At 44.1% G+C, this 24,571-nt stretch overlaps 1 protein-coding gene across 1 annotated transcript in view; it reads left to right on the top strand.

Moving 5' to 3' along the window:
- LOC110503130 (protein TANC2) overlaps positions 1-24,571 on the top strand; it is a 173,565-nt gene that overhangs the window by 102,914 nt on the left and 46,080 nt on the right. Inside the window, exons 6-11 of the mRNA XM_090217504.1 lie at positions 16,269-16,556; positions 16,775-16,896; positions 18,265-18,496; positions 20,953-21,122; positions 23,870-24,148; positions 24,320-24,487. Coding sequence (XP_090073630.1) covers positions 16,269-16,556; positions 16,775-16,896; positions 18,265-18,496; positions 20,953-21,122; positions 23,870-24,148; positions 24,320-24,487 — 1,259 coding nt within the window. The remainder of the gene's footprint in view (positions 1-16,268; positions 16,557-16,774; positions 16,897-18,264; positions 18,497-20,952; positions 21,123-23,869; positions 24,149-24,319; positions 24,488-24,571) is intronic.

Genomic DNA, 24,571 nt, shown 5'->3' with positions numbered 1-24,571 from the left:
ATATAACAGACATGGACAGACACCTCTCTCCTCAGTCTAGATATAATACACATGGACAGACACCTCTCTCCTCAGTCTAGATATAATACACATTGAAAGACACCTCTGTCCTCAGTCTAGATATAACAGACATGGACAGACACCTCTCTCCTCAGTCTAGATATAACAGACATGGACAGACATCTCTCTCCTCAGTCTAGATATAACAGACATGGACAGACACCTCTCTCCTCAGTCTAGATATAACAGACATGGACAGACACCTCTCTCCTCAGTCTAGATATAATACACATGGACAGACACCTCTCTCCTCAGTCTAGATATAATACACATTGATAGACACCTCTCTCCTCAGTCTAGATATAACAGACATGGACAGACACCTCTCTCCTCAGTCTAGATATAATACACATTGACAGACATCTCTCTCCTCAGTCTAGATATAATACACATGGACAGACACCTCTCTCCTCAGTCTAGATATAACAGACATGGACAGACATCTCTCTCCTCAGTCTAGATACAGTATAATACACATTGACAGACACCTCTCTCCTCAGTCTAGATATAAAAGACATGGACAGACACCTCTCTCCTCAGTCTAGATATAATACACATGGACAGACACCTCTCTCCTCAGTCTAGATATAATACACATTGATAGACACCTCTCTCCTCAGTCTAGATATAACATACATGGACAGACACCTCTCTCCTCAGTCTAGATATAACAGACATGGACAGACACCTCTCTCCTCAGTCTAGATATAACAGACATGGACAGACACCTCTCTCCTCAGTCTAGATATAATACACATGGACAGACACCTCTCTCCTCAGTCTAGATATAATACACATTGATAGACACCTCTCTCCTCAGTCTAGATATAACATACATGGACAGACACCTCTCTCCTCAGTCTAGATATAACAGACATGGACAGACACCTCTCTCCTCAGTCTAGATATAATACACATGGACAGACACCTCTCTCCTCAGTCTAGATATAATACACATTGAAAGACACCTCTCTCCTCAGTCTAGATATAACAGACATGGACAGACACCTCTCTCCTCAGTCTAGATATAACAGACATGGACAGACATCTCTCTCCTCAGTCTAGATATAACAGACATGGACAGACACCTCTCTCCTCAGTCTAGATATAACAGACATGGACAGACACCTCTCTCCTCAGTCTAGATATAATACACATGGACAGACACCTCTCTCCTCAGTCTAGATATAATACACATTGATAGACACCTCTCTCCTCAGTCTAGATATAACAGACATGGACAGACACCTCTCTCCTCAGTCTAGATATAATACACATGGACAGACACCTCTCTCCTCAGTCTAGATATAACAGACATGGACAGACACCTCTCTCCTCAGTCTAGATATATCAGACATGGACAGACACCTCTCTCCTCAGTCTAGATATAACAGACATGGACAGACACCTCTCTCCTCAGTCTAGATATATCAGACATGGACAGACACCTCTCTCCTCAGTCTAGATATAATACACATTGACAGACACCTCTCTCCTCAGTCTAGATAAAATACACATTGATAGACACCTCTCTCCTCAGTCTAGATATAATACACATTGATAGACACCTCTCTCCTCAGTCTAGATATAATACACATTGATAGACACCTCTCTCCTCAGTCTAGATATAACAGACATGGACAGACACCTCTCTCCTCAGTCTAGATCTATCAGACATGGACAGACACCTCTCTCCTCAGTCTAGATATAATACACATGGACAGACACCTCTCTCCTCAGTCTAGATATAATACACATGGACAGACATCTCTCTCCTCAGTCTAGATACAGTATAATACACATTGACAGACACCTCTCTCCTCAGTCTAGATATAATACACATTGATAGACACCTCTCTCCTCAGTCTAGATATAACATACATGGACAGACACCTCTCTCCTCAGTCTAGATATAACAGACATGGACAGACACCTCTCTCCTCAGTCTAGATATATCAGACATGGACAGACACCTCTCTCCTCAGTCTAGATATAACAGACATGGACAGACATCTCTCTCCTCAGTCTAGATATATCAGACATGGACAGACACCTCTCTCCTCAGTCTAGATATAATACACATTGACAGACACCTCTCTCCTCAGTCTAGATATAACAGACATGGACAGACACCTCTCTCCTCAGTCTAGATATAATACACATTGACAGACACCTCTCTCCTCAGTCTAGATATAACACACATGGACAGACACCTCTCTCCTCAGTCTAGATATAATACACATGGACAGACACCTCTCTCCTCAGTCTAGATATAATACACATGGACAGACACCTCTCTCCTCAGTCTAGATATTATACACATTGACATACATCTCTCTCCTCAGTCTAGATACAGTATAATACACATTGACAGACACCTCTCTCCTCAGTCTATATATAACAGACATGGACAGACACCTCTCTCCTCAGTCTAGATATAATACACATGGACAGACACCTCTCTCCTCAGTCTAGATATAATATACATTGACAGACACCTCTCTCCTCAGTCTAGATATAACAGACATGGACAGACACCTCTCTCCTCAGTCTAGATATAACAGACATGGACAGACACCTCTCTCCTCAGTCTAGATATATCAGACATGGACAGACACCTCTCTCCTCAGTCTAGATATAACAGACATGGACAGACACCTCTCTCCTCAGTCTAGATATAATACACATGGGCAGACAACTCTCTCCTCAGTCTAGATATAATACACATTGACAGACACCTCTCTCCTCAGTGTAGATATAATACACATTGACAGACATCTCTCTCCTCAGTGAGTCCTCTGTCATCATGACGTGTTCTGCATCCCAAATGTTACCCTACTCCCTATATACCTGGATCAGGTAGCTTGTGCTCCTTACTTCTCACAGAGAGCGAGAGAGACAGAGGGAGAGAGTGGGGTGACAGAGAGTGAGTGTGGGGGAGGAAGGGAGAGAGTGTGGGGGAAGGAGGGTGAGAGAGTATGGGAGAGAGAACAAATTGTCTGCCACAAAAGTAGGAATGGTCACGACTTAACATTTCTTACAGTGGGGAGAACAAGTATTTGATACACTGCCGATTTTGCAGGTTTTCCTACTTACAAAGCATGTAGAGGTCTGTAATTTTTATCATAGGTACACTTCAACTGTGAGAGACCAGAAATCACATTGTATGATTTTCAAGTAATTAATTAGCATTTTATTGCATGACATAAGTATTTGATACATCAGAAAAGCAGAACTTAATATTTGGTACAGAAACCTTTGTTTGCAATTACAGAGATCATACGTTTCCTGTAGTTCTTGACCAGGTTTGCACACACTGCAGCAGGGATTTTGGCCCCCTCCTCCATACAGACCTTCTCCAGATCCTTCAGGTTTCGGGGCTGTCGCTGGGCAATACGGACATGCGCTGGCTTGAGCAGGGGGACCTTGCGTGCGCTGCAGGATTTGAATTCATGACGGCGTAGTGTGTTACTAATGGTTTTCTTCGAGACTGTGGTCCCAGCTCTCTTCAGGTCATTGACCAGGTCCTGCCGTGTAGTTCTGGGCTGATCCCTTACCTTCCTCATGATCATTAATGCCCCACGAGGTGAGATCTTGCATGGAGCCCCAGACCGAGGGTGATTGACCGTCATTTTGAATTTCTTCCATTTTCTAATTTTTTTTTCTTCTAATTTTTCCATTTTCTAATAATTGCGCCAACAGTTGTTGCCTTCTCACCAAGCTGCTTGCCTATTGTCCTGTGGCCCATCCCAGCCTTGTGCAGGTCTACAATTTTATCCCTGATGTCCTTACACAGCTCCCTGGTCTTGGCCATTGTGGAGAGGTTGGAGTCTGTTTGATTGAGTGTGTGGACAGGTGTCTTTTATACAGGTAACGAGTTCAAACAAGTGCAGTTAATGTAATGAGTGGAGAACAGGAGGGCTTCTTAAAGAAAAACTAACAGGTCTGTGAGAGCTGGAATTCTTACTGGTTGGTAGGTGATCAAATACTTATGTCATGCAAATTAATTACTTAAAAATCATAGAATGTGATTTTCTGGATGTTTGTTTGGGATTCCATCTCTCACGGTTGAAGTGTACCTATGATTAAAAAAAATACAGACCTCTACATGCTTTGTAAGTAGGAAAACCTGCAAAATCGGCAGTGTATCAAATACTTGTTCTCCCCACTGTATATAATATAGAGGGTTGTTGTGCTAGTCAGATGGTAACCAGATGCTGAAGCGTCCTCCTGCACTATACTAGAGGGTTGTTGTGTTAGTCAGATGATAACCAGATGCTGAAGTGTCCTCCTGCACTATACTAGAGGGTTGTTGTGTTAGTCAGATGATAACCAGATGCTGAAGTGTCCTCCTGCACTATACTAGAGGGTTGTTGTGCTAGTCAGATGATAACCAGATGCTGAAGTGTCCTCCTGCACTATACTAGAGGGTTGTTGTTTTAGTCAGATCATAACCAGATGCTGAAGTGTCCTCCTGCACTATACTAGAGGGTTGTTGTGCTAGTCAGATGGTAACCAGATGCTGAAGTGTCCTCCTGCACTATACTAGAGGGTTGTTGTGTTAGTCAGATGATAACCAGATGCTGAAGTGTCCTCCTGCACTATACTAGAGGGTTGTTGTGCTAGTCAGATGATAACCAGATGCTGAAGTGTCCTCCTGCACTATACTAGAGGGTTATTGTTTTAGTCAGATCATAACCAGATGCTGAAGTGTCCTCCTGCACTATACTAGAGGGTTGTTGTGCTAGTCAGATGATAACCAGATGCTGAAGTGTCCTCCTGCACTATACTAGAGGGTTGTTGTGTTAGTCAGATGATAACCAGATGCTGAAGTGTCCTCCTGCACTATACTAGAGGGTTGTTGTGCTAGTCAGATGATAACCAGATGCTGAAGTGTCCTCCTGCACTATACTAGAGGGTTGTTGTGCTAGTCAGATGATAACCAGATGCTGAAGCGTCCTCCTGCACTATACTAGAGGGTTGTTGTTTTAGTCAGATGGTAGCCAGATGCTTAAGTGTCCTCCTGCACTATACTAGAGGGTTGTTGTGTTAGTCAGATGATAACCAGATGCTGAAGTGTCCTCCTGCACTATACTAGAGGGTTGTTGTGTTAGTCAGATGATACCCAGATGCTGAAGTGTCCTCCTGCACTATACTAGAGGGTTGTTGTGCTAGTCAGATGATAACCAGATGCTGAAGTGTCCTCCTGCACTATAGTTTAGAGGGTTGTTGTGCTAGTCAGATGATATCCAGATGCTGAAGTGTCCTCCTGCACTATACTAGAGGGTTGTTGTGCTAGTCAGATGGTAACCAGATGCTGAAGTGTCCTCCTGCACTATACTAGAGGGTTGTTGTGCTAGTCAGATGATAACCAGATGCTGAAGTGTCCTCCTGCACTATACTAGAGGGTTGTTGTGTTAGTCAGATGATAACCAGATGCTGAAGTGTCCTCCTGCACTATACTAGAGGGTTGTTGTGTTAGTCAGATGATAACCAGATGCTGAAGTGTCCTCCTGCACTATACTAGAGGGTTGTTGTGCTAGTCAGATGATAACCAGATGCTGAAGTGTCCTCCTGCACTATACTAGAGGGTTGTTGTTTTAGTCAGATCATAACCAGATGCTGAAGTGTCCTCCTGCACTATACTAGAGGGTTGTTGTGCTAGTCAGATGGTAACCAGATGCTGAAGTGTCCTCCTGCACTATACTAGAGGGTTGTTGTGTTAGTCAGATGATAACCAGATGCTGAAGTGTCCTCCTGCACTATACTAGAGGGTTGTTGTGCTAGTCAGATGATAACCAGATGCTGAAGTGTCCTCCTGCACTATACTAGAGGGTTATTGTTTTAGTCAGATCATAACCAGATGCTGAAGTGTCCTCCTGCACTATACTAGAGGGTTGTTGTGCTAGTCAGATGATAACCAGATGCTGAAGTGTCCTCCTGCACTATACTAGAGGGTTGTTGTGTTAGTCAGATGATAACCAGATGCTGAAGTGTCCTCCTGCACTATACTAGAGGGTTGTTGTGCTAGTCAGATGATAACCAGATGCTGAAGTGTCCTCCTGCACTATACTAGAGGGTTGTTGTGCTAGTCAGATGATAACCAGATGCTGAAGCGTCCTCCTGCACTATACTAGAGGGTTGTTGTTTTAGTCAGATGGTAGCCAGATGCTTAAGTGTCCTCCTGCACTATACTAGAGGGTTGTTGTGTTAGTCAGATGATAACCAGATGCTGAAGTGTCCTCCTGCACTATACTAGAGGGTTGTTGTGCTAGTCAGATGATAACCAGATGCTGAAGTGTCCTCCTGCACTATACTAGAGGGTTGTTGTGCTAGTCAGATGATAACCAGATGCTGAAGTGTCCTCCTGCACTATACTAGAGGGTTGTTGTGCTAGTCAGATGATAACCAGATGCTGAAGTGTCCTCCTGCACTATACTAGAGGGTTGTTGTGCTAGTCAGATGATAACCAGATGCTGAAGCGTCCTCCTGCAGTATAGTATAGAGTGTTGTTGTGCTAGTCAGATGATAACCAGATGCTTCACTTCTTTAGTTTAATGTTGTTTGTTGCTGTCAGGGAAATCAAGGGACTAGCTCACTGATCCCAAATGTCACCCTATTTAGTGCACTATTTTTGGCCAGGGCCCTATATAGGTAATAGTGTCATTTGGGAATCAACTGAGGTAGCTTAGCTAGATGTGTTGATAAACCTGGTGGTACAGGCAGGTTCACTTTCTTAGATTGACACCCACTCATTTTAGACACACACATGCACACAAACACACACTCACACTCACACATAACACTCACACACACTGGCACACAAACTCACACTCATTCAACATTCACACAAGCATGCACACAAACACACACTTACACATAACACTCACACACACACTGGCACTCAAAAACACACTCACATACACTAACACACACACACACGTGCATGCAGGCAGACACACTCACACACGCACACAATGTGGAGTAGAGAGTAGATCCCCTGGTACTTCATATGGAGCAGACTGAAGTACCACTCGTCCTCTCCTCCACTCCCTCCATCCTTTCATCCTCCCCTGCTCTGAGTCATCCTTACCTGGTGAATAATTAAACTGTCTGAGTGAGCCTCTCCTTCTCACTAGCCAGGGGGGAGGAGAGGAAACAGAGTGATACCTCTCTGTCTGACTAGCCAGGGGGAGGAGAGGAAACAGAGTGATACCTCTCCGTCTGACTAGCCAGGGGGGAGGAGAGGAAACAGAGTGATACCTCTCTGTCTGACTAGCCAGGGGGGAGGAGTGGAAACAGAATGATACCTCTCTGTCTGACTAGCCAGGGGGGAGGAGAGGAAACAGAGTGATACCTCTCCGTCTGACTAGCCCGGGGGGGAGGAGAGGAAACAGAGTGATACCTCTGTCTGACTAGCCAGGGGGGAGGAGAGGAAACAGAGTGATACCTCTCTGTCTGACTAGCCAGGGGGGAGGAGAGGAAACCGAGTGATACCTCTCTGTCTGACTAGCCAGGGGGGAGGAGAGGAAACAGAGTGATACCTCTCTGTCTGACTAGCCAGGGGGGAGGAGAGGAAACCGAGTAATACCTCTCTGTCTGACTAGCCAGGGGGGAGGAGAGGAAACAGAGTGATACCTCTCTGTCTGACTAGCCAGGGGGGAGGAGAGGAAACCGAGTGATACCTCTCTGTCTGACTAGCCAGGGGGAGGAGAGGAAACAAGAGTGATACCTCTCTGTCTGACTAGCCAGGGGGGAGGAGAGGAAACAGAGTGATACCTCTCCGTCTGACTAGCCAGGGGGGAGGAGAGGAAACAGAGTGATACCTCTCTGTCTGACTAGCCAGGGGGGAGGAGTGATATTTAGGCCTCCCACCTTACTGCTCACAGCCTTGCAGCCATGTTTCTAGGATGTGATCACCTTACAGCAGACCAACAGAGGCTCTATGACTTCACTAATAGGCCAAATGCTTAATGGTCTCTGCCATAGACAACTGCTAGTGCTGAGTAGTATCTTGGTGATTACAGTGGGAGAGAGCTGTACTGGTGTAGTATCTTGGTGATTACAGTGGGAGAGGAGAGAGCTGTACTGGTGTAGTATCTTGGTGATTACAGTGGGAGAGAGCTGTACTGGTGTAGTATCTTGGTGATTACAGTGGGAGAGAGCTGTACTGGTGTAGTATCTTGGTGATTACAGTAGAAGAGGAGAGAGCTGTACTGGTGTAGTATCTTGGTGATTACAGTGGGAGAGGAGAGAACTGTACTGGTGTAGTATCTTGGTGATTACAGTAGAAGAGGAGAGAGCTGTACTGGTGTAGTATATTGGTGATTACAGTAGAAGAGGAGAGAGCTGTACTGGTGTAGTATCTTGGTGATTACTATGGGAGAGGAGAGAGCTGTACTGGTGTAGTATCTTGGTGATTACAGTGGGAGAGGAGAGAGCTTGTGCATTTAGTCACTTCTTATTGAGATTAGCATTACTTAATGCCCGGTATTTATTGACATCCTTATGTTAAAGCTATTTGTGTGTGTGTGAGTTTCTCTGTCTTTGTGTGTCTGTGTCTCTATCTCTGTGTGATTCTGTCTCTGTGTGTCTCTGTCTATGTGTCTCTTTCTCTGTATATTTCTGTCTCTGTGTGTCTGTCTGTGTGTCTCCGTGTCTCTGTGTATCTGTCTCTGTGTGTCTCTGTCTCTGTGTCTCTTTCTCTGTATATTTCTGTCTCTGTGTGTCTGTCTGTGTGTCTCCGTGTCTCTGTGTATCTTTCTCTGTATATTTCTGTCTCTGTGTGTCTCTGTCTCTGTGTGTCTCTGTCTCTGTGTGTCTCTGTCTCTGTTTATCTGTCTCTTTGTCTCTGTCTCTGTGTGTCTGTCTTTGTGTCTCTGTCTCTGTGTATCTGTCTCTGTGTGTCTCTGTCTCTGTGTGTCTCTCTTTTTCTGTGTGTCTGTTTGTTGTCTGTTTTTATTTGAGGTGATTTAGCTCAATTCAATTCTCTCCCTCTCTCCTCTTGCTGCTGTTTCCCGCACACAACAAGCCTCGCCCACTTTCACTCAAGTAGCTCAGTTCCTCCTCCCCGTTAGATTCACTATAAGCTTGCATTGTTCTGTTAGGTCAAATGTAGTCAACAGATTGTTCCAAACAAGAACAATGCTGCTTTCCAATTTGCTTCTTAATATACATTTTTCGATTTATATGATTCCAATAGTTTACTCAAGTGTTTTTATGTCCACTCAGGGACCAGTTTATTAGGTACCCCCATCTGGTACCGGGTTGGACCCCCTTTGCATCCAGAACAGCCTGAATTCTACAGGGCATTGAAACGTTGCTCAGTTGGTATTAAGGGACCTAACGTGTGCCAGGAAAACATTCCTCACACCATTACACCATTGCCATCAACCTGTACCGTTGACACCAGGCAGGATGGGGCCATGGACTCATTCATGCTGCTTAAACTAAATCCTGACTGCCATCAGCATGACGCAAAAGGACCGGGATTCGTCGAATCAGGCAATGTTTTTCCACTCCTCACTTGTCCAGTGTTGGTGATCGCGTGCCCTCTTCTTCTTGTTTTTAGCTGATAGGAGCGGAACCTGGTGTGATTGTCTGCTGCAATAGCCCTTCCGTGACAAGCACCAACGAGTTGTGCGTTCTGAGATGCTGTACTGCACACCACTGTCGTACTGCGCCGTTATTTGTCTGTTTGTGGCCCTGTGATTAGCCTGTTAGCTTGCACCATTCTTGCCATTCTCCTTCTCTCATCAACTAGCTGTTTTTGTCCACAGGACTGCTGCTGACTGGATGTTGTTTGTTTGTTGCACCATTCTCTGTATGTACATGTATCTACACACTGTCGTGCATGAAAAGCCCAGGAGGCTGCACGTTTCCGAGGTACTAGAACTGGCGCGCCTGGCACCGACTCAAACTCAAGGTCGCTTAGGTCACTCGTTTTGCCCATTCTAAAGTTCAATCTAACAGTAACTGAATTCCTCGATGCCTGTCTGCCTGCTTTATATAGCAAGCCACGACCACGTAACTCACTGTCTGTAGGAGCAAACCATTTTCATAAACGGGTTGGTGTACCTAATAAACTGCATTGTTGGAGCTAGGAACACAAGCATTTGGCTACACACGCAATAACATCTGCTCAGTATGTGTCTGTGACCAATACAATGTTCCCCGGGCGAAGACGTGGATGTGGATTAAGGCAGCCCTCCCACACCTCTTTGATTCAGAGGGTTAAATGCAGAGGACACATTTCAGTTGAATACTTTCAGTTGACTAGGTATCCCCCTTACCCTTTCCCAATTTGATTTGAGTGTATATCACTAGTCAAATTGCAATCGCAACATTTGGTTAAAAAAAACAACGCAATTAGATATCGTGCAGCCCTATTCCAGTTCTTCATTGGAATTGGAATTTCTGTTATTTCCTGAGTTGATTGAATTCAAATGTAATTGAACTTTGACCCCAACCCTGCACCACTAGCATACTGCACACGGCTGCCAGATTCCATTCTGTTATGCTCTCCGTTCCCCTGTCTGTTCTCTCATTGCCTCATCTTACTTCTGTTTTTCTCAGCTTCTATTAACAACCATGCCTGGCTATCCCAATCCTGTAAATGTACTTTACTTTGAACTGGTTACATGTCTGGTTACATGTGTACCCTCCTCAGCACTAATAGTGGGTTAGTTACACATGTTAATGATGTTGTTTCAAATAACACAGCTAACTGTAAAGTTCATTAGGGCTAGGCGTCCCATCAGTGGAACACCTGTCGACAATTTACATGCATTGTCCGATTTACAATAGGCTTTACAGCGAAAGCATGCCATGCGATTGTTTGAGGACCGCGCACCCTCATCAACATATTTTTCAACCAGCACAGGCTTCATAAAATCACGAATAGCGATTAACTTCTTGCGTCGAGCAATCCCGTATCCGGGAGTGTAATCATAGCCTCAAGCTCATTACCATAACGCAACGTTAACTATTCATGAAAATCGCAAATGAAATGAAATAAATATATTAGCTCACAAGCTTAGCCTTTTGTTAACAACACTGTCATCTCAGATTTTCAAAATATGCTTTTCAACCATAGCTACATAAGCATTTGTGTAAGAGTATTGATAGCTAGCATAGCATTAAGCCTAGCATTCAGCAGGCAACATTTTCACAAAAACAAGAAAAGCATTCAAATAAAATAATTTACCTTTGAAGAACTTTGGATGTTTTCAATGAGGAGACTCTCAGTTAGATAGCAAATGTTCAGTTTTTCCAAAAAGATTATTTGTGTAGGAGAAATCGCTCCGTTTTGCTCATCACGTTTGGCTAAGAAAAAACCCCGAAAATTCAGTCATTACAACGCCGAACTTTTTTCCAAATTAACTCCATAATATCGACAGAAACATGGCAAACGTTGTTTAGAATCAATCCTCAAGGTGTTTTTCACCTATCTATTCGATGATAAATCATTCGTGGCAGTTTGGTTTCTCCTCTGAACCAAATGGAAAAATGCACGCAGCTGGAGATTACGCAATAATTTCGACGGAGGACACCAAGCGGGCACCTGGTAAATGTAGTCTCTTATGGTCAATCTTCCAATGATATGTCTACAAATACGTCACAATGCTGCAGACACCTTGGGGAAACGACAGAAAGTGTAGGCTCATTCCTGGCGCATTCACAGCCATATAAGGAGACATTGGAACACAGCGCATTCAAAATCTGGGGCACTTCCTGTATGAAATGTCATCTTGGTTTCGCCTGTAGCATTAGTTCTGTGGCACTCACAGACAATATCTTTGCAGTTTTGGAAACGTCAGAGTGTTTTCTTTCCAAAGCCGTCAATTATTTGCATAGTCGAGCATCTTTTTGTGACAAAATATCTTGTTTAAAACAGGAATGTTTTTTTATCCAAAAATTAAAAGAGCGCCCCCTATATCGAAGAAGTTAAATAATCACTTACTTTTTGAAAATCTTCCTCTGATTTGCAATCCAAAGGGTCCCAGCTACAACAAGCATGGTTGTTTTGTTAGATAAAATCCTTCTTTATATCCCAAAAAGTCTGTTTAGTTTGCGCAATCAATTTGAGTTCAACATACAGACAAAGGAATCCAAAAATCAAAGGTTTTAATAGTTGCCGTGGGTAAAACGTCACCAATGCACTTGCTAATAACCTCGCTCACCGAACCAGCGTATACATCAATGTTGTTGTTCGACGCTATCCGGAACATATCCCAGTCCACATGATTGAAGCAATCTTGAAGCGTGGAATCAGATTGGTCGGACCAGCGTTGAACAGACCTGAGAACGGGCATTTCCTGTTTTAGTTTCTGTCTATAGGCTGGGAGCAACAAAATGGAGTCGTGGTCAGATTTGACGAAAGGAGGTTGAGGGAGGGCTTTGTATGAGTCGCGGAAGTTAGAGTAACAATTATCCAGAATTTTACCAGCCCGGGTCGCGCATTTTATATGCTGATAACATTTAGGGAGCCTTGTTTTCAGATTAGCTTTGTTAAAATTACTCCCCCATCGTTTCCATCCATTCGTTTTTTAATACTACACGTGTTCAGATGAAGAAAGACATTTATCTAATTACTCCCCCTCGTGAGGAAAATGAATAGAATTTGTGTTAGGACAGGTTTTACGTGTAAATTATAAATACTTCCCTTGAATCCCTTTTCTGACACATGATTACAGCAGTAGGAGGTCGTCCAGGGTTTGGGAATAACAGATTACAAAAAACTAACTGTAATCTGTTACATTACCAGCAAAAATATTGTAATCAGATTACAGATACTTTTGAAAAACTGTGTTGGGAAGTGTGTTGTTTTAACTCTGTTGCCTTAAACAAACCCCAGGAAGAGTAGCTGCTGACCATAATAATCCCCAGGAAGAGTAACTGCTGACCATAATAAACCCCAGGAACAATAGCTGCTGCCTTGGCATGAACTAATAGGATCCATAACAAACCCCAGGAAGAGTAGCTGCTGCCTAGGGAGGAACTAATAGGATCCATAACAAACCCCAGGAAGAGTAGGATCCATAACAAACCCCAGGAAGAGTAGCTGCTGACCATAATAAACCCCCAGGAAGAGTGGCTGCTGCCTAGGGAGGAACTAAATAAATAAATAAAGTTGCAAGTTTGTTTGTTCCACCTGAGCGAGTCCGACCACAAGTCAGAGACCACTATGATGACACACCACATGTGTTGATGGATCGTGGGAAAAGAGCAGGAATAGGCTTTTTTTTGGGCTACAGTCCAAGCTGTCTTCCAAAGATTATCCAACATGAATAAACGCATGGAGGTTAGGAGGACAGCAGTGGTGTGGCCTATGGGTTTTCACTTGGTATTCATATCCTCATATTGCAGTGATGTGAATCACACTGCTGCTCTCTCATTTAGCTATTTGTGCCTTACAGATTGTTGTGGATCTTCACAAATGTTCACAAATGTATATGTTTATCTTAACCCAATAATGGTTGAATTGAAGAAGTTTAAGCTGCCTATCAAATCATTGTTTTTGCAACCAGTGGAAAGCCAACAGTGGAAAGCCAGTAGTGGTTCAGTGACTCTTGAAAGATGGTACAATCTCAAATCTTAAATATTTGTCTTAATATTAACAAAATATTAAATATATATTTTGATACCAAAGTATCGACGGAAAAATGAATTCCCAAGTTTATCAAGACATTTTGCGGGTGTTGTGTCTTTGGCATCATTAAACTGAAGATGAATCTTTATTAAAGATCCTCTGTAATTATTATTATGCAATTAAACTGATGAATCATGTAACTGTAATTAACTAGGATGTCGGGGCACCAAGGAAAATATTCAGATTACATGGTTATAATTTTCCTAATATATTTTCATATCTGATCAATAGTCTTCTGATTAATGAATTCTTCTTTACCTCACGTTAGTCTCATTCCAAACGTTGTAAATTGTTAGTTATCTGCACAAACCCAGTCTTCACTATGAGTCATCCATACATCAATTGTCTTAAATAATTTATTTATTAACTAACTAAACAATCACAGAAGTGCACACACAAACCGGCATCGCGGCTTGGTGTACAAAAGGGAAGTGGGGGTCGTATGAGATAAAACAACACACAGTTTATAATTATAACAATTGAAATGCTAATCCTTTGCACATGAATGCTCAATCATTCGGGAACAACTGCAATCAATATATATATATATTTCCGCTGTGTGTCTTCGGGGTCTCTGTTGAAAAGTTTGTTTCTGATGGAGAGTTTGTCCGCCCTCTCTGTCGTGGTTAGAATGGATAGTTCAGAGGGACATTCATTCATGTCGTTATGGATAGATGTTTCGGTTTGGTCTCAAACCTTGGCCCTCTCGTTATTGAGGTAAGCTGATTTGCAACCTTTGTCTTCTCGTAATTGAGAGCAACATGGTCTGTAGAGAAATTCTCAAAGTGGGGGTTTTATTCGGGAGAGCAGAAAAAGGCTCATGACGCCAGGTCCTAACTGGGCTCATGGGCGGTCCTCTGATGTAGTTAAACTCAAAAGGGAATTGGAGTTTCCTTCATTAAACAGTCCAAAATCACATTACACAATTTACAAACAGTATCATCTTCACTCATTCATCTTATACAACAATCAAATCTGAGGCTAATATATAAACAGCGTTATGGTAAGGTGGCTGTATTGTCTCCTATGAGTTTCACAAAATTGTACCAAACAGACCAGTTCGTAGCTGGATTCTTCACCGATCTTTTATACCTTCTCCAGAACATAAATGTTGTTTGGACCTCAAGTTCTGTGAGGTGGAAGAAATTCCTTTGTTCTCTCTATGAAACTTTATCTCCTCATGGCCACAGTATATAGAGAGAGTAATCTCCTCCAGGAATTTACGACTTCTCTCTGACCACAGCAGCCTGTTTGTAGGAGACAGGGGATGGGGATGGGGCTTGCTGTACCCAAAGAGGGCAACTTCATGACACAGGAGAATGTAAGGCTATCTGTCCACCAATTGAACCTCAAAAGAAGTTGGGTGATGCAACAGGACAATGACCCAAAACACAGAAGTAAATCAACAACAGCATGGCTTCAAGAGAAGAAAATACACCTTTGGGAGTGTCCTGACCTCATCCCGATTGAGATGCGGTGGCATGACCTCAACACAGCGGTTCACACCAGACATCCCAAGAACCAGACATAAACTGAAACAGTTTTGTAAAGAGGAATGGTCCAAAATTCCTCCTGACCGTTGTGCATGTCTGATTCGCAACTACAGAAAACATTTGGTTGAGGTTATTGCTGCCAAAGGAGGGTCAACCAAGGGTTTACATACTTTTTCAACCCTATACTGTGAATGTTTATACTGTGTGTTCAATAAAGTCATGAAAACGTATAATTGTTTGTGTGTTATTAGTTTAAGCAGACTGTGTGTGTCTATTGTTGTGACTCAGATGAAGATCAGATCAAATTCTATGACACATTTATGCAGAAATCTAGGTAATTCCAAAGGGGTTCACATACTTTTTCTTGCCACTGTAGCTAGCTCCCTATAGTTCCAAATGTTTCCATATAGCTCCACCCATTGACTTATTCCACATTTTGTTGTGTTACAGCCTGAATTCAAAATGGATTAATAAAAAACATTTCACCCAGCTACACACAATACCCCGTAATGACAGTGAAACTGCAAATGTCTTAGGGGGAAAGTAATCAGATTACGTAATTTGGGTAATCCAAAAATTACGTTACTGATTACAATTTTGGACAGGTAACTACTAACTGTAACAGATTACATTTAGAAAGTAGTCTACCGGGCCTCCCGAGTGGCGCAGCCCAAGGCACTGCATCGCAGTGATAGAGGTCTCACTACAGACCCTGGTTCGATCCCGGGCTGTATCACAAACGGCCGTGAGCGGGAGTCCCATAGGGTGCTGCACAATTGGCCCAGTGTCGTGCGGGTTAGGGGAGGGTTTGGCTACATGGCTCATCGTGCTCTAGCGACTCCTTGTGGCGGGCCAGGCGCCTGCAGGCTGACCTCAGTCGGCAGGTGAACAGTGTTTCCTCAGACACAATGGAGTGGCTGGCTTCCTGGTTAAGCGTGTGGGTTGAGGAGACAAGATCAAAATAAAGTAACCTACCTAACCCTGAGGCAGTCATGCACACTCATGTATCTCAATGTAATGGTAGCAACCGTTTTAACTGTCATCCTCCCGCTCTCCCCCTCCAGTGCGGTTCGCCCCGTACCGGCCACCTGTCATCTCCCTGAAGCCCCTCCTCTTCGAGGTGCCCAGCATCACCATGGACTCCATCTTCACCGGCCGTGACTGGCTGTTCCAGGAGGTCGACGCCCATCTCAACAGTGGCAAAAACAGCACCAACCGCGGTGTGGTTGTCGTGGGCAACATCGGCTACGGCAAGACGGCCATCATCTCTCGTCTGGTGGCGCTGAGCTGCCACGGAACACGCATGAGACAGATGGCCCCTGACTCTGACTCTCCGCAGGCCTCACCCAAACGTAGGCTCAGATACTATTAGAGAGTGTTGTTAAAATGATCACACCCAACAACTCATCTTTCAATTAAGTTTCTTAAAAATATTTCTGTTCTCCAAAACAGAGGTGGCGTATCCGCTTTGTTAATGTTTGAAACGCAGATATCCCCTTTAAGGTAACACAATAATGGTTTGACAACCATGCCATTGGTAAAACCCTCTTCCTTCTATGCGTTTCCTCAGATGGAGAGCTCCCCCTTACCCAGCCGTCCCACAGCACAGGTACCCCGGGAGGGGGCAGCTGTCCCGGGACCCCCGAGATGAGACCACACCAGGAGGAGACCATGAGGAGACTGGCATCTCAGGTAAAAAAAAATATATAAAACCTCCAAAAAAGATTATACCCTCATTGTCTAGCTAGCATACCACTTAAAATGCATATCCAACTTCATATTAAGTGGCACGCTACTGTGGATATTGGAACAGTTTCAAGTTTCACATTTGAGGCATCAGTAAGCAAGGCTCTTTAGATTACAGATGTCCATTTTGGCCTATAAACATTCTTACAACCTTTTCTCTGGAGTAAACTTGTTAAAATTTATGAACATGTCTAGACTGTTAAATAAGGTATGACTGATGTATGAGGCGGTGCTTAGTGGCTTCCCTAAATCCCCACAACACTCACATCATCACACTATACTGTAGCCCCAGTCTCCCCTTCCCTAAACCCTAAACAGGGGTGACGGATGCCATTTGTAGCCCCACATCAAGCCCTGCCTCCAGCCCCGCCTCCGCCTCCAGCCCCACCTCCAACCCCATCTCCAGCCCACACCCAGACCCCCCCCCAGCCCCATCTTCATCCGTCTCCCCAGTCCCATTCCCAGCCCCAGCCTCATCCCTCTCCCCAGCCCCATCCCTCTCCCCAGACCCATCCCTCTCCCCAGCCCCATCCCTCCCCAGCCCCATCCCTCTCCCCAGACCCATCCCTCTCCCCAGACCCATCCCTCTCCCCAGACCCATCCCTCTCCCCAGACCCATCCCTCTCCCCAGCCCCATTCCCAACCCTCCCAACCCCAGACCCATTCCCACCCCTCCCATCCCCAGCCCATCCCTCACCCTATCCCCATACCCAGCACCATTCCCAACATTCGCCCCAACCCCCTCCCCAGCCACACCAATCACCAGCCCCATCACACAACCCTCCCACCAGCACCATGCCCAGCACCATTCCCAGCCCCATCACACAGCCCTCTTCCCAGCACCATGCCCAGCACCATTCCCAGCACCATCACACATCCTTCTCCCCAGCATTCACAGCCCCACTTCCAGCTCCATCACACATCTCTTCCCCAGCACCATTTCCCCACACCATTCCCAGCCCCATCACACATCCCTCTTCCCAGCACCATGCCCAGCACCATTCCCAGCCCCATCACACATCCTTCTCCCCAGCATTCAAAGCCCCATTCCCAGCTCCATCACACATCCCTCCCCCAGCACCATTCCCAGCACCATTTCCCCACACCATTACCAGCCCCATCACACATCCCTCCCCCAGCACAATTTCCCCACACCATTCCCAGCCCCATCACACATCCCTCTCCCCAGCACCGTGCCCAGCAATATTCCCAGCCCCATCACACATCTCTCTCTCTCAACCCAATATTGTATTTTCCATCCCATTTTACTGACCCGACCTGACTATCACGTATCCCCCTCTCTATCGCCCCCAGGTGGTGGCGTACCACTACTGCCAGGCGGACAACGCCTACACGTGCCTGGTGCCGGAGTTTGTCCACAACGTGGCAGCGTTGCTGTGTCGCTCGCCGCAGCTCATCGCCTACAGAGAGCTGCTGCTCAGGGAGCCACAGCTACAGAGTATTCTCAGTCTGCACTCCTGTGTTAAGGATCCCCTGGCCTCCTTCAGAAGAGGAGTCCTAGAACCCCTGGATGTCCTCTACAAAGGTGATACAGCTCTCTGCTGCTATTATCTGCTGCTATTATACACCCTTCGATAACTATCATAGATAACTCTACTAGGAGTTCTAGGATCCCTGGGTGCTCTCTACAGAGGTGAGTTCTGGTCTACATCGCAAATGGCACCCTATTAGCTATATATTGCACTCTTTTGGACCAGAACCCTATAGATCCTGGTTACAAGTAGTTCCCTTTAGGCCCTGGTTAAAAGTAGTGCCCTATATAGGGAATCTCTGGTCTTTATAAGAAATAGGTTGCCATTTGGGACACATACCTAGAACCCATGAATGCCCTCTAAAAAGGTGATACAACTATCTCTACTCCTCGTGACTCAGTTTCTGCTCACATTGATTATACTATGAATATGATCCTAAAAACATACACAACATGACCAAAAGTATGTGCTCGTCAAACATCTCATTCCAAAATCATGGGCATTAATGTTTGCTGCTATAGGATTACCCAAACATTTGTTGCTATAACAGCCTCTACTCTTCTGGGAAGGCTTTCCACTAGATGTTGTCGGCTTCCTATTTTGCAACAAAACTTCCTTCACTAATGCGGTCAAACTTACCCTCGTAGACTGACTATCCTACCGATCCTTGACTTCGGCAATGTCATTTACAAAATAGCCTCCAACACTCTACTCAGCAAACTGGTTGTAGTCTATCACAGTGCCATCCATTTTGTCACCAAAGCCACATATACTACCCACCACTGCCACTTGTATGCTCTCGTTGGCTGGCCCTCGCTTCATATTCGTCGCCAAACCCACTGGCTCCAGGTCATCTATAAGTCTTTGCTAGGTAAAGCCCCGCCTTATCTCAGTTCACTGGTCACCATAGCAACACTATTTTGTAGCATGTGCTCCAGCAGGTATATTTCACTGGTCATCCCCAAAGCCAAAACTTCCTTTGGCTGCCTTTCCTTCCAGTTTTCTGCTGCCAATGACTGGAACGAATTGCAAAAATCTCTGAAGCTGGAGTCTTGTATGTCCCTCTCTAACTTAAAGCATGTACTTGTACACAGCCAATCTGTAAATAGCACACAACTACCTCATCCCCATATTATTACTTACACTCTTGCTCTTTTGAACCCCAGTATATTTACTTGCATCTGCATATCTATCACTCCAGTATTAATGCTAAATTGTAATTATTTTCGTCTCTTGGGCCTATTGATTGCCTTCCTCCCTACTCTTCTACATTTGCACACAGTGTACATAGATTTGTCTATTTTTATTTTATTTTGTGTTATTGACTGTACATTTGTTTATGTGTAACTTTGTTGTTGTGTTTGTCGCACTGCTTTGCTTTATCTTGGCCAGGTCGCAGTTGTAAATGAGAACTTGTTCTCAACTGGCCTAGCTGGTTAAATAAAGATGAAAAAATGTCTGCAGGGACTTGCTTCCATTCAGCCACAAGAGCATTAGTGAGGTCGGGCACTGATGTTGTTCGATTAGGCCTGGCTCACAGTCGGTCCAATTCATCCCAAAGTTGTTCGATGGGGTTGAGGTCAGGGCTTTGTGCAGGCCAGTCAAGTTCTTCCACATGATCTCGACAAACCATTCCTGTATCGACCACACTTTGTGCACAGGGGCATTGTCATGCTGAAACAGGAAAGGGCCTTCCCCAAACTGTTGACACAATATGGACGCATAAAATTGTCTACAATGTCATTGTATGCTGTAGCGTTAAGATTTGCCTCCACTGGAACTTTGGGGCCTAGCCCGAACTATGAAAAACATCCCCAAACCATTATTCCTCCTCCACCAAACTTTACAGTTGGCACTATGCATTGAGCCAGGTACTGTAGCGATCTCCTGGCATCCGCCAAACCCTGATTTGTCCACTGGACTGCCTGATGGTGATGCGTGATTCATCATTCCAAAGAACGCATTTCTACTGCTCCAGAGTCCAATGGCGGCAAGCATTACACCACTCCAGCCGGCGCTTGGTATTGCACATGGTGATCTTGGTGTGTGTTGCTGCTTGGCCATTGAAACCATTGAAGCTCCTGACAAACAGTTATTGTGCTGACGTTGCTTCCAGAGCCAGTTTGGAACTCGGTAGTAAGTGTTGCAACCGAGGACAGACAATTTTTTACGTGCTATGCACTTCAGCACTCGCTGGTCCCATTCTGTGAGCTTGTGTGGCCTACCACTTGTTACTCGTAGATATTACCACTTCACAATAACAGCACATACAGTTGACCGGGGTAGCTCTAGCAGGGCATAAATTTGACGAACTGGCTTGTTGAAAAGGTGGCATCCTATGACGGTGCCACATTGAAAGTCACTAATTTGAAGTGCTGTCCACATACTTTTGTATATATAGTGTATGTTTTCTTGATTTTAGCAATAAAGGTCTGAGTACATTAGGCAGAACATTTGCAGTCAGATTTTTTTGGTCAATATTGACTATTTCCTCTGTGTGTTTTTCCAGAGAGGAAGATCGCCTCTGAAGAAGACCTGGTCATCCTGATAGATGGACTAAATGAAGCAGAGTTCCACAAGCCTGACTACGGAGACACCATCGTCTCCTTCCTCAGCAAAACCATCAGCTTGTTTCCCCACTGGCTCAAACTGGTGGTCACGGTCAGGACCACATTGCAGGTAGACTCATTAGATACAATCCTCACCTTTCTAATAAGAGGCCATTTAAAAAACAACCATTAACACTCGCTACGTTTCTATCCAATTGGCGGAAGGTTTTCATGCGAATATTCTAGATTCTGCATTAAGAAAATATGCACATTTTCCTACCAGTGGTGTGTTTCCACTTAATTCACTTGTTGATGATAAAAATCAGTGTGTGATGACTTAGTGACACAAAATGTACTTCTTCGCTTAAGTTTTCATGTAGTGAATAAAAATCTATAAGGTAATTCTGTTACAAAAAACTGTTGGGTTAACTAACAAATGTGCCTGCTCTGGTCTTGGCACATGTGCTCTAGCCAACAGCTCACAGATACGGTGTGGGTAGGCTATCTAATCTACATGATGAGAATATTATGGATAAAATCAAGGTTATTTGAATTTCTCCATGTCAGCCAAGCATTGATCATCATGTCACCAGAATAAGACCCTCAATATTTATTGGAAAGGAGCATCAAGCTCCTTGCACTTTCACCAACCTGTGAAGTTCATAACTTCTTTCATATTTAGCCTAATAAACTGCATGCTTTCCTGAGTCAATGTGGGAGGACCACACAACATATCATCGAGTGACTCCAACGTTTACTTTGATATGATGTATATTATTTACAGTTGAAGTCGGAAGTTTACACTTTAGCCAAATACATTTAAACTGAGTTTTTCACAATTCCTGACATTTAATCCTAGGAAAATGCCCTGTTTTAGGTCAGATAGGATCAACACTTCATTTTAAGAATGTGAAATGTCAGATTGATAGTAGAGAGAAGGATTTATTTCAGCTTTTATTTCTTTCATCACATTCCCAGTGGGTCAGAAGTTTACATACACTCAATTAGTATTTGGTAGTATTGCATTTAAATTGTTTGACTTGACTTGGGTCAAACGTTTTGGGTAGCCTTCCACAAGCTTCCCACAATAGGTTGGGTGAATTTTGGCCCATTCCTCCTGACAGAGCTGGTGTAAGTGAGTCAAGTTTGTAGGCCTCCTTGCTCTCACACGCTTTTTCAGTATTGCCCACACATTTTCTATAGGATTGAGGTCAGGGCTTTGCGATGGCCACTGCAATACCTTGCCTTTGTTGTCCTTAAGCCATTTTGCCACAACTTTGGAAGGATGTGACCAAGCTTTAACTTCCTGACTGATGTCTTGAGATGTTGCTTTAATATATCCACATAATTATCCTCCCTCATGTAGTCATCTATTTTGTGAAGTGCACCAGTCCCTCCTGCAGCAAGCACCCCCACAACACGATGCTGCCACCCCCATGCTTCACGGTTGGGATGGTGTTCTTTGGCTTGCAAAGACTCCCCCTTTTTCCTCAAAACATAACGATGGTCATTATGGCCAAACAGTTATATTTTTGTCTCATCAGACCAGAGGACATTTCTCCAAAAGTATGATCGTTGTCCCCATGTGCAGTTAAAAACCATATTCTGGCTTTTTTATGGCTGTTTTTGAGCAGTGGCTTCTTCCTTGCTGAGCGGCATTTCAGGTTATGTCGATATAGGACTCGTTTTACTGTGGATATAGATACTTTTGTACCTGTTTCCTCCAGCGTCTTCACAAGGTCCTTTGCTGTTGTTCTGGGATTGATTTGCACTTTTCGCACCAAAGTACATTCATCTCTAAGAGACAGAACGAGTCTCCTTCCATCCGTATGACGGATGCGTGGTTCCATGGTGTTTATACTTGCGTACTATTGTTTGTACAGATGAACATGGTACCTTCAGGCATTTGGACATTTCTCCCAAAGATGAACCAGACTTGTGGAGGTCTACAATTTATTTTCTGAGGTCTTGACTAATTTCTTCTGATTTTCCCATGATGCCAAGCAAAGATGCACTGAGTTTAAAGGTAGGCCTTGAAATACATCCACAGGTACACCTACAATTGACTCAAATGATGTCAATTAGCCTATCAGAAACTTCTAAACCGATGACATCATTTTCTGGAACGTTCCAAGCTGTTTAAAGGCACAGTCAACTTAATGTATGTAAACTTCTGACCCACTGGAATTTTGACACAGTGAATTATAGGTGAAATAATTTGTCTGTAAACAATTGTTACAAAAATAAACTTGTGTCATGCACAAAGTAGATGTCTTAACCGACTTGCCAAAACTATAGTTTGTTAATTAACAAGACATTTGTGGAGTGGTTGAAAAACGAGTTTTAATGACTCCAACCTAAGTGTATGTAAACTTCAGAATTCAACTGTAAATATTTGCGCATAAAGGCGTTTCCACTGCAATTTTACCGACACAAAAAGATCACACCATGACGAATGAACAAATTATCTGTCAGCATTTATAAAATTGTACCGAAACTTCCTGTTTCTATCAGAGCTGTCGTAAAAATGTTTTATAGGGTGTGACTTTATTTGCATTAAAAACTGGATGGAAACATGGTTACTGTTGTCCAAAAAGGTATCATTTTCTTTTGATAGAGATTGTCAATAGATTGACATCAGTGGAAGATCCTCGATGGCTTCTATATCTTGTTCTACCTCTTTTTCCCTCCCAACTATTTTTCTTCTTTAACCCACCTTCATTCTCCTCTCTCCCATCTCATTTCTCCATTTATCCCTTCTTCCCGCATTCCTTTTCCATTCATCTTCATCCTCCTCTCTCCTCCTCATCTCATTCCTCCATCATTCCCCTCCTCTTCCTCCTCCTTCTTCTCCCCTCCATTACTTCCCTCCTATAGGAGATCACCAAGCTTCTCCCATTCCACCATATCTCTGTGGATGGTCGGGAGGAGAATGATGCAATAGACCAGGACTTACAAGGTTACATCCTGCACCGCATCCACAGCAGTCCTGAGATACAGAACAACATCTCTCTCAACGGCAAGATGGACAACACCACCTTCGGCAAACTCTCAGCCCACCTCAAGGCCCTCAGCCAGGGCTCCTATCTGTACCTAAAACTCACCTTTGACCTTATAGAGAAGGGGTACCTGGTCCTCAAGAGCTCCAGCTACAAGGTCAGCCTGCCATTTACACTACGTTGAATTGCCTAAGTCTTGTTCATTTTAGTCCTAATTTTAATTATATGTGCCATTTTGTTGCACTCCCTATCTAAGAAATGTGTAGAATAATGACCGATTGATTGACTGACTGACTGATCAATTAACCGATTGATTCATTGATCCCAGGTGGTGCCTGTCAATCTGGTTGAGGTATACCTGTTGCAGTGCAACATGCGTTTCCCTACTCAGTCGTCCTTCGAACGGGCCCTCCCCCTACTCAACGTGGCCGTGGCAACCCTCAACCCCCTCACTGACGAACAGATCTACCAGGCTATCAATGCCGGCTCCCTGCAGGCAAATACACGTATTACTCAGACAGGAAACTGTTAGCATTTCCCACAGGAAAACATGTCCCACTTTTATTGATTTATTTTATTG

Source organism: Oncorhynchus mykiss, chromosome 23, assembly GCF_057628025.1.
Source record: "Oncorhynchus mykiss isolate SJ-2025 chromosome 23, ASM5762802v1, whole genome shotgun sequence".
Lineage (NCBI taxonomy): Eukaryota > Metazoa > Chordata > Actinopteri > Salmoniformes > Salmonidae > Oncorhynchus > Oncorhynchus mykiss.
The sequence above is the reverse complement of the archived record's forward strand: the minus strand, read 5'-3'. Positions and strand labels throughout refer to the sequence as shown.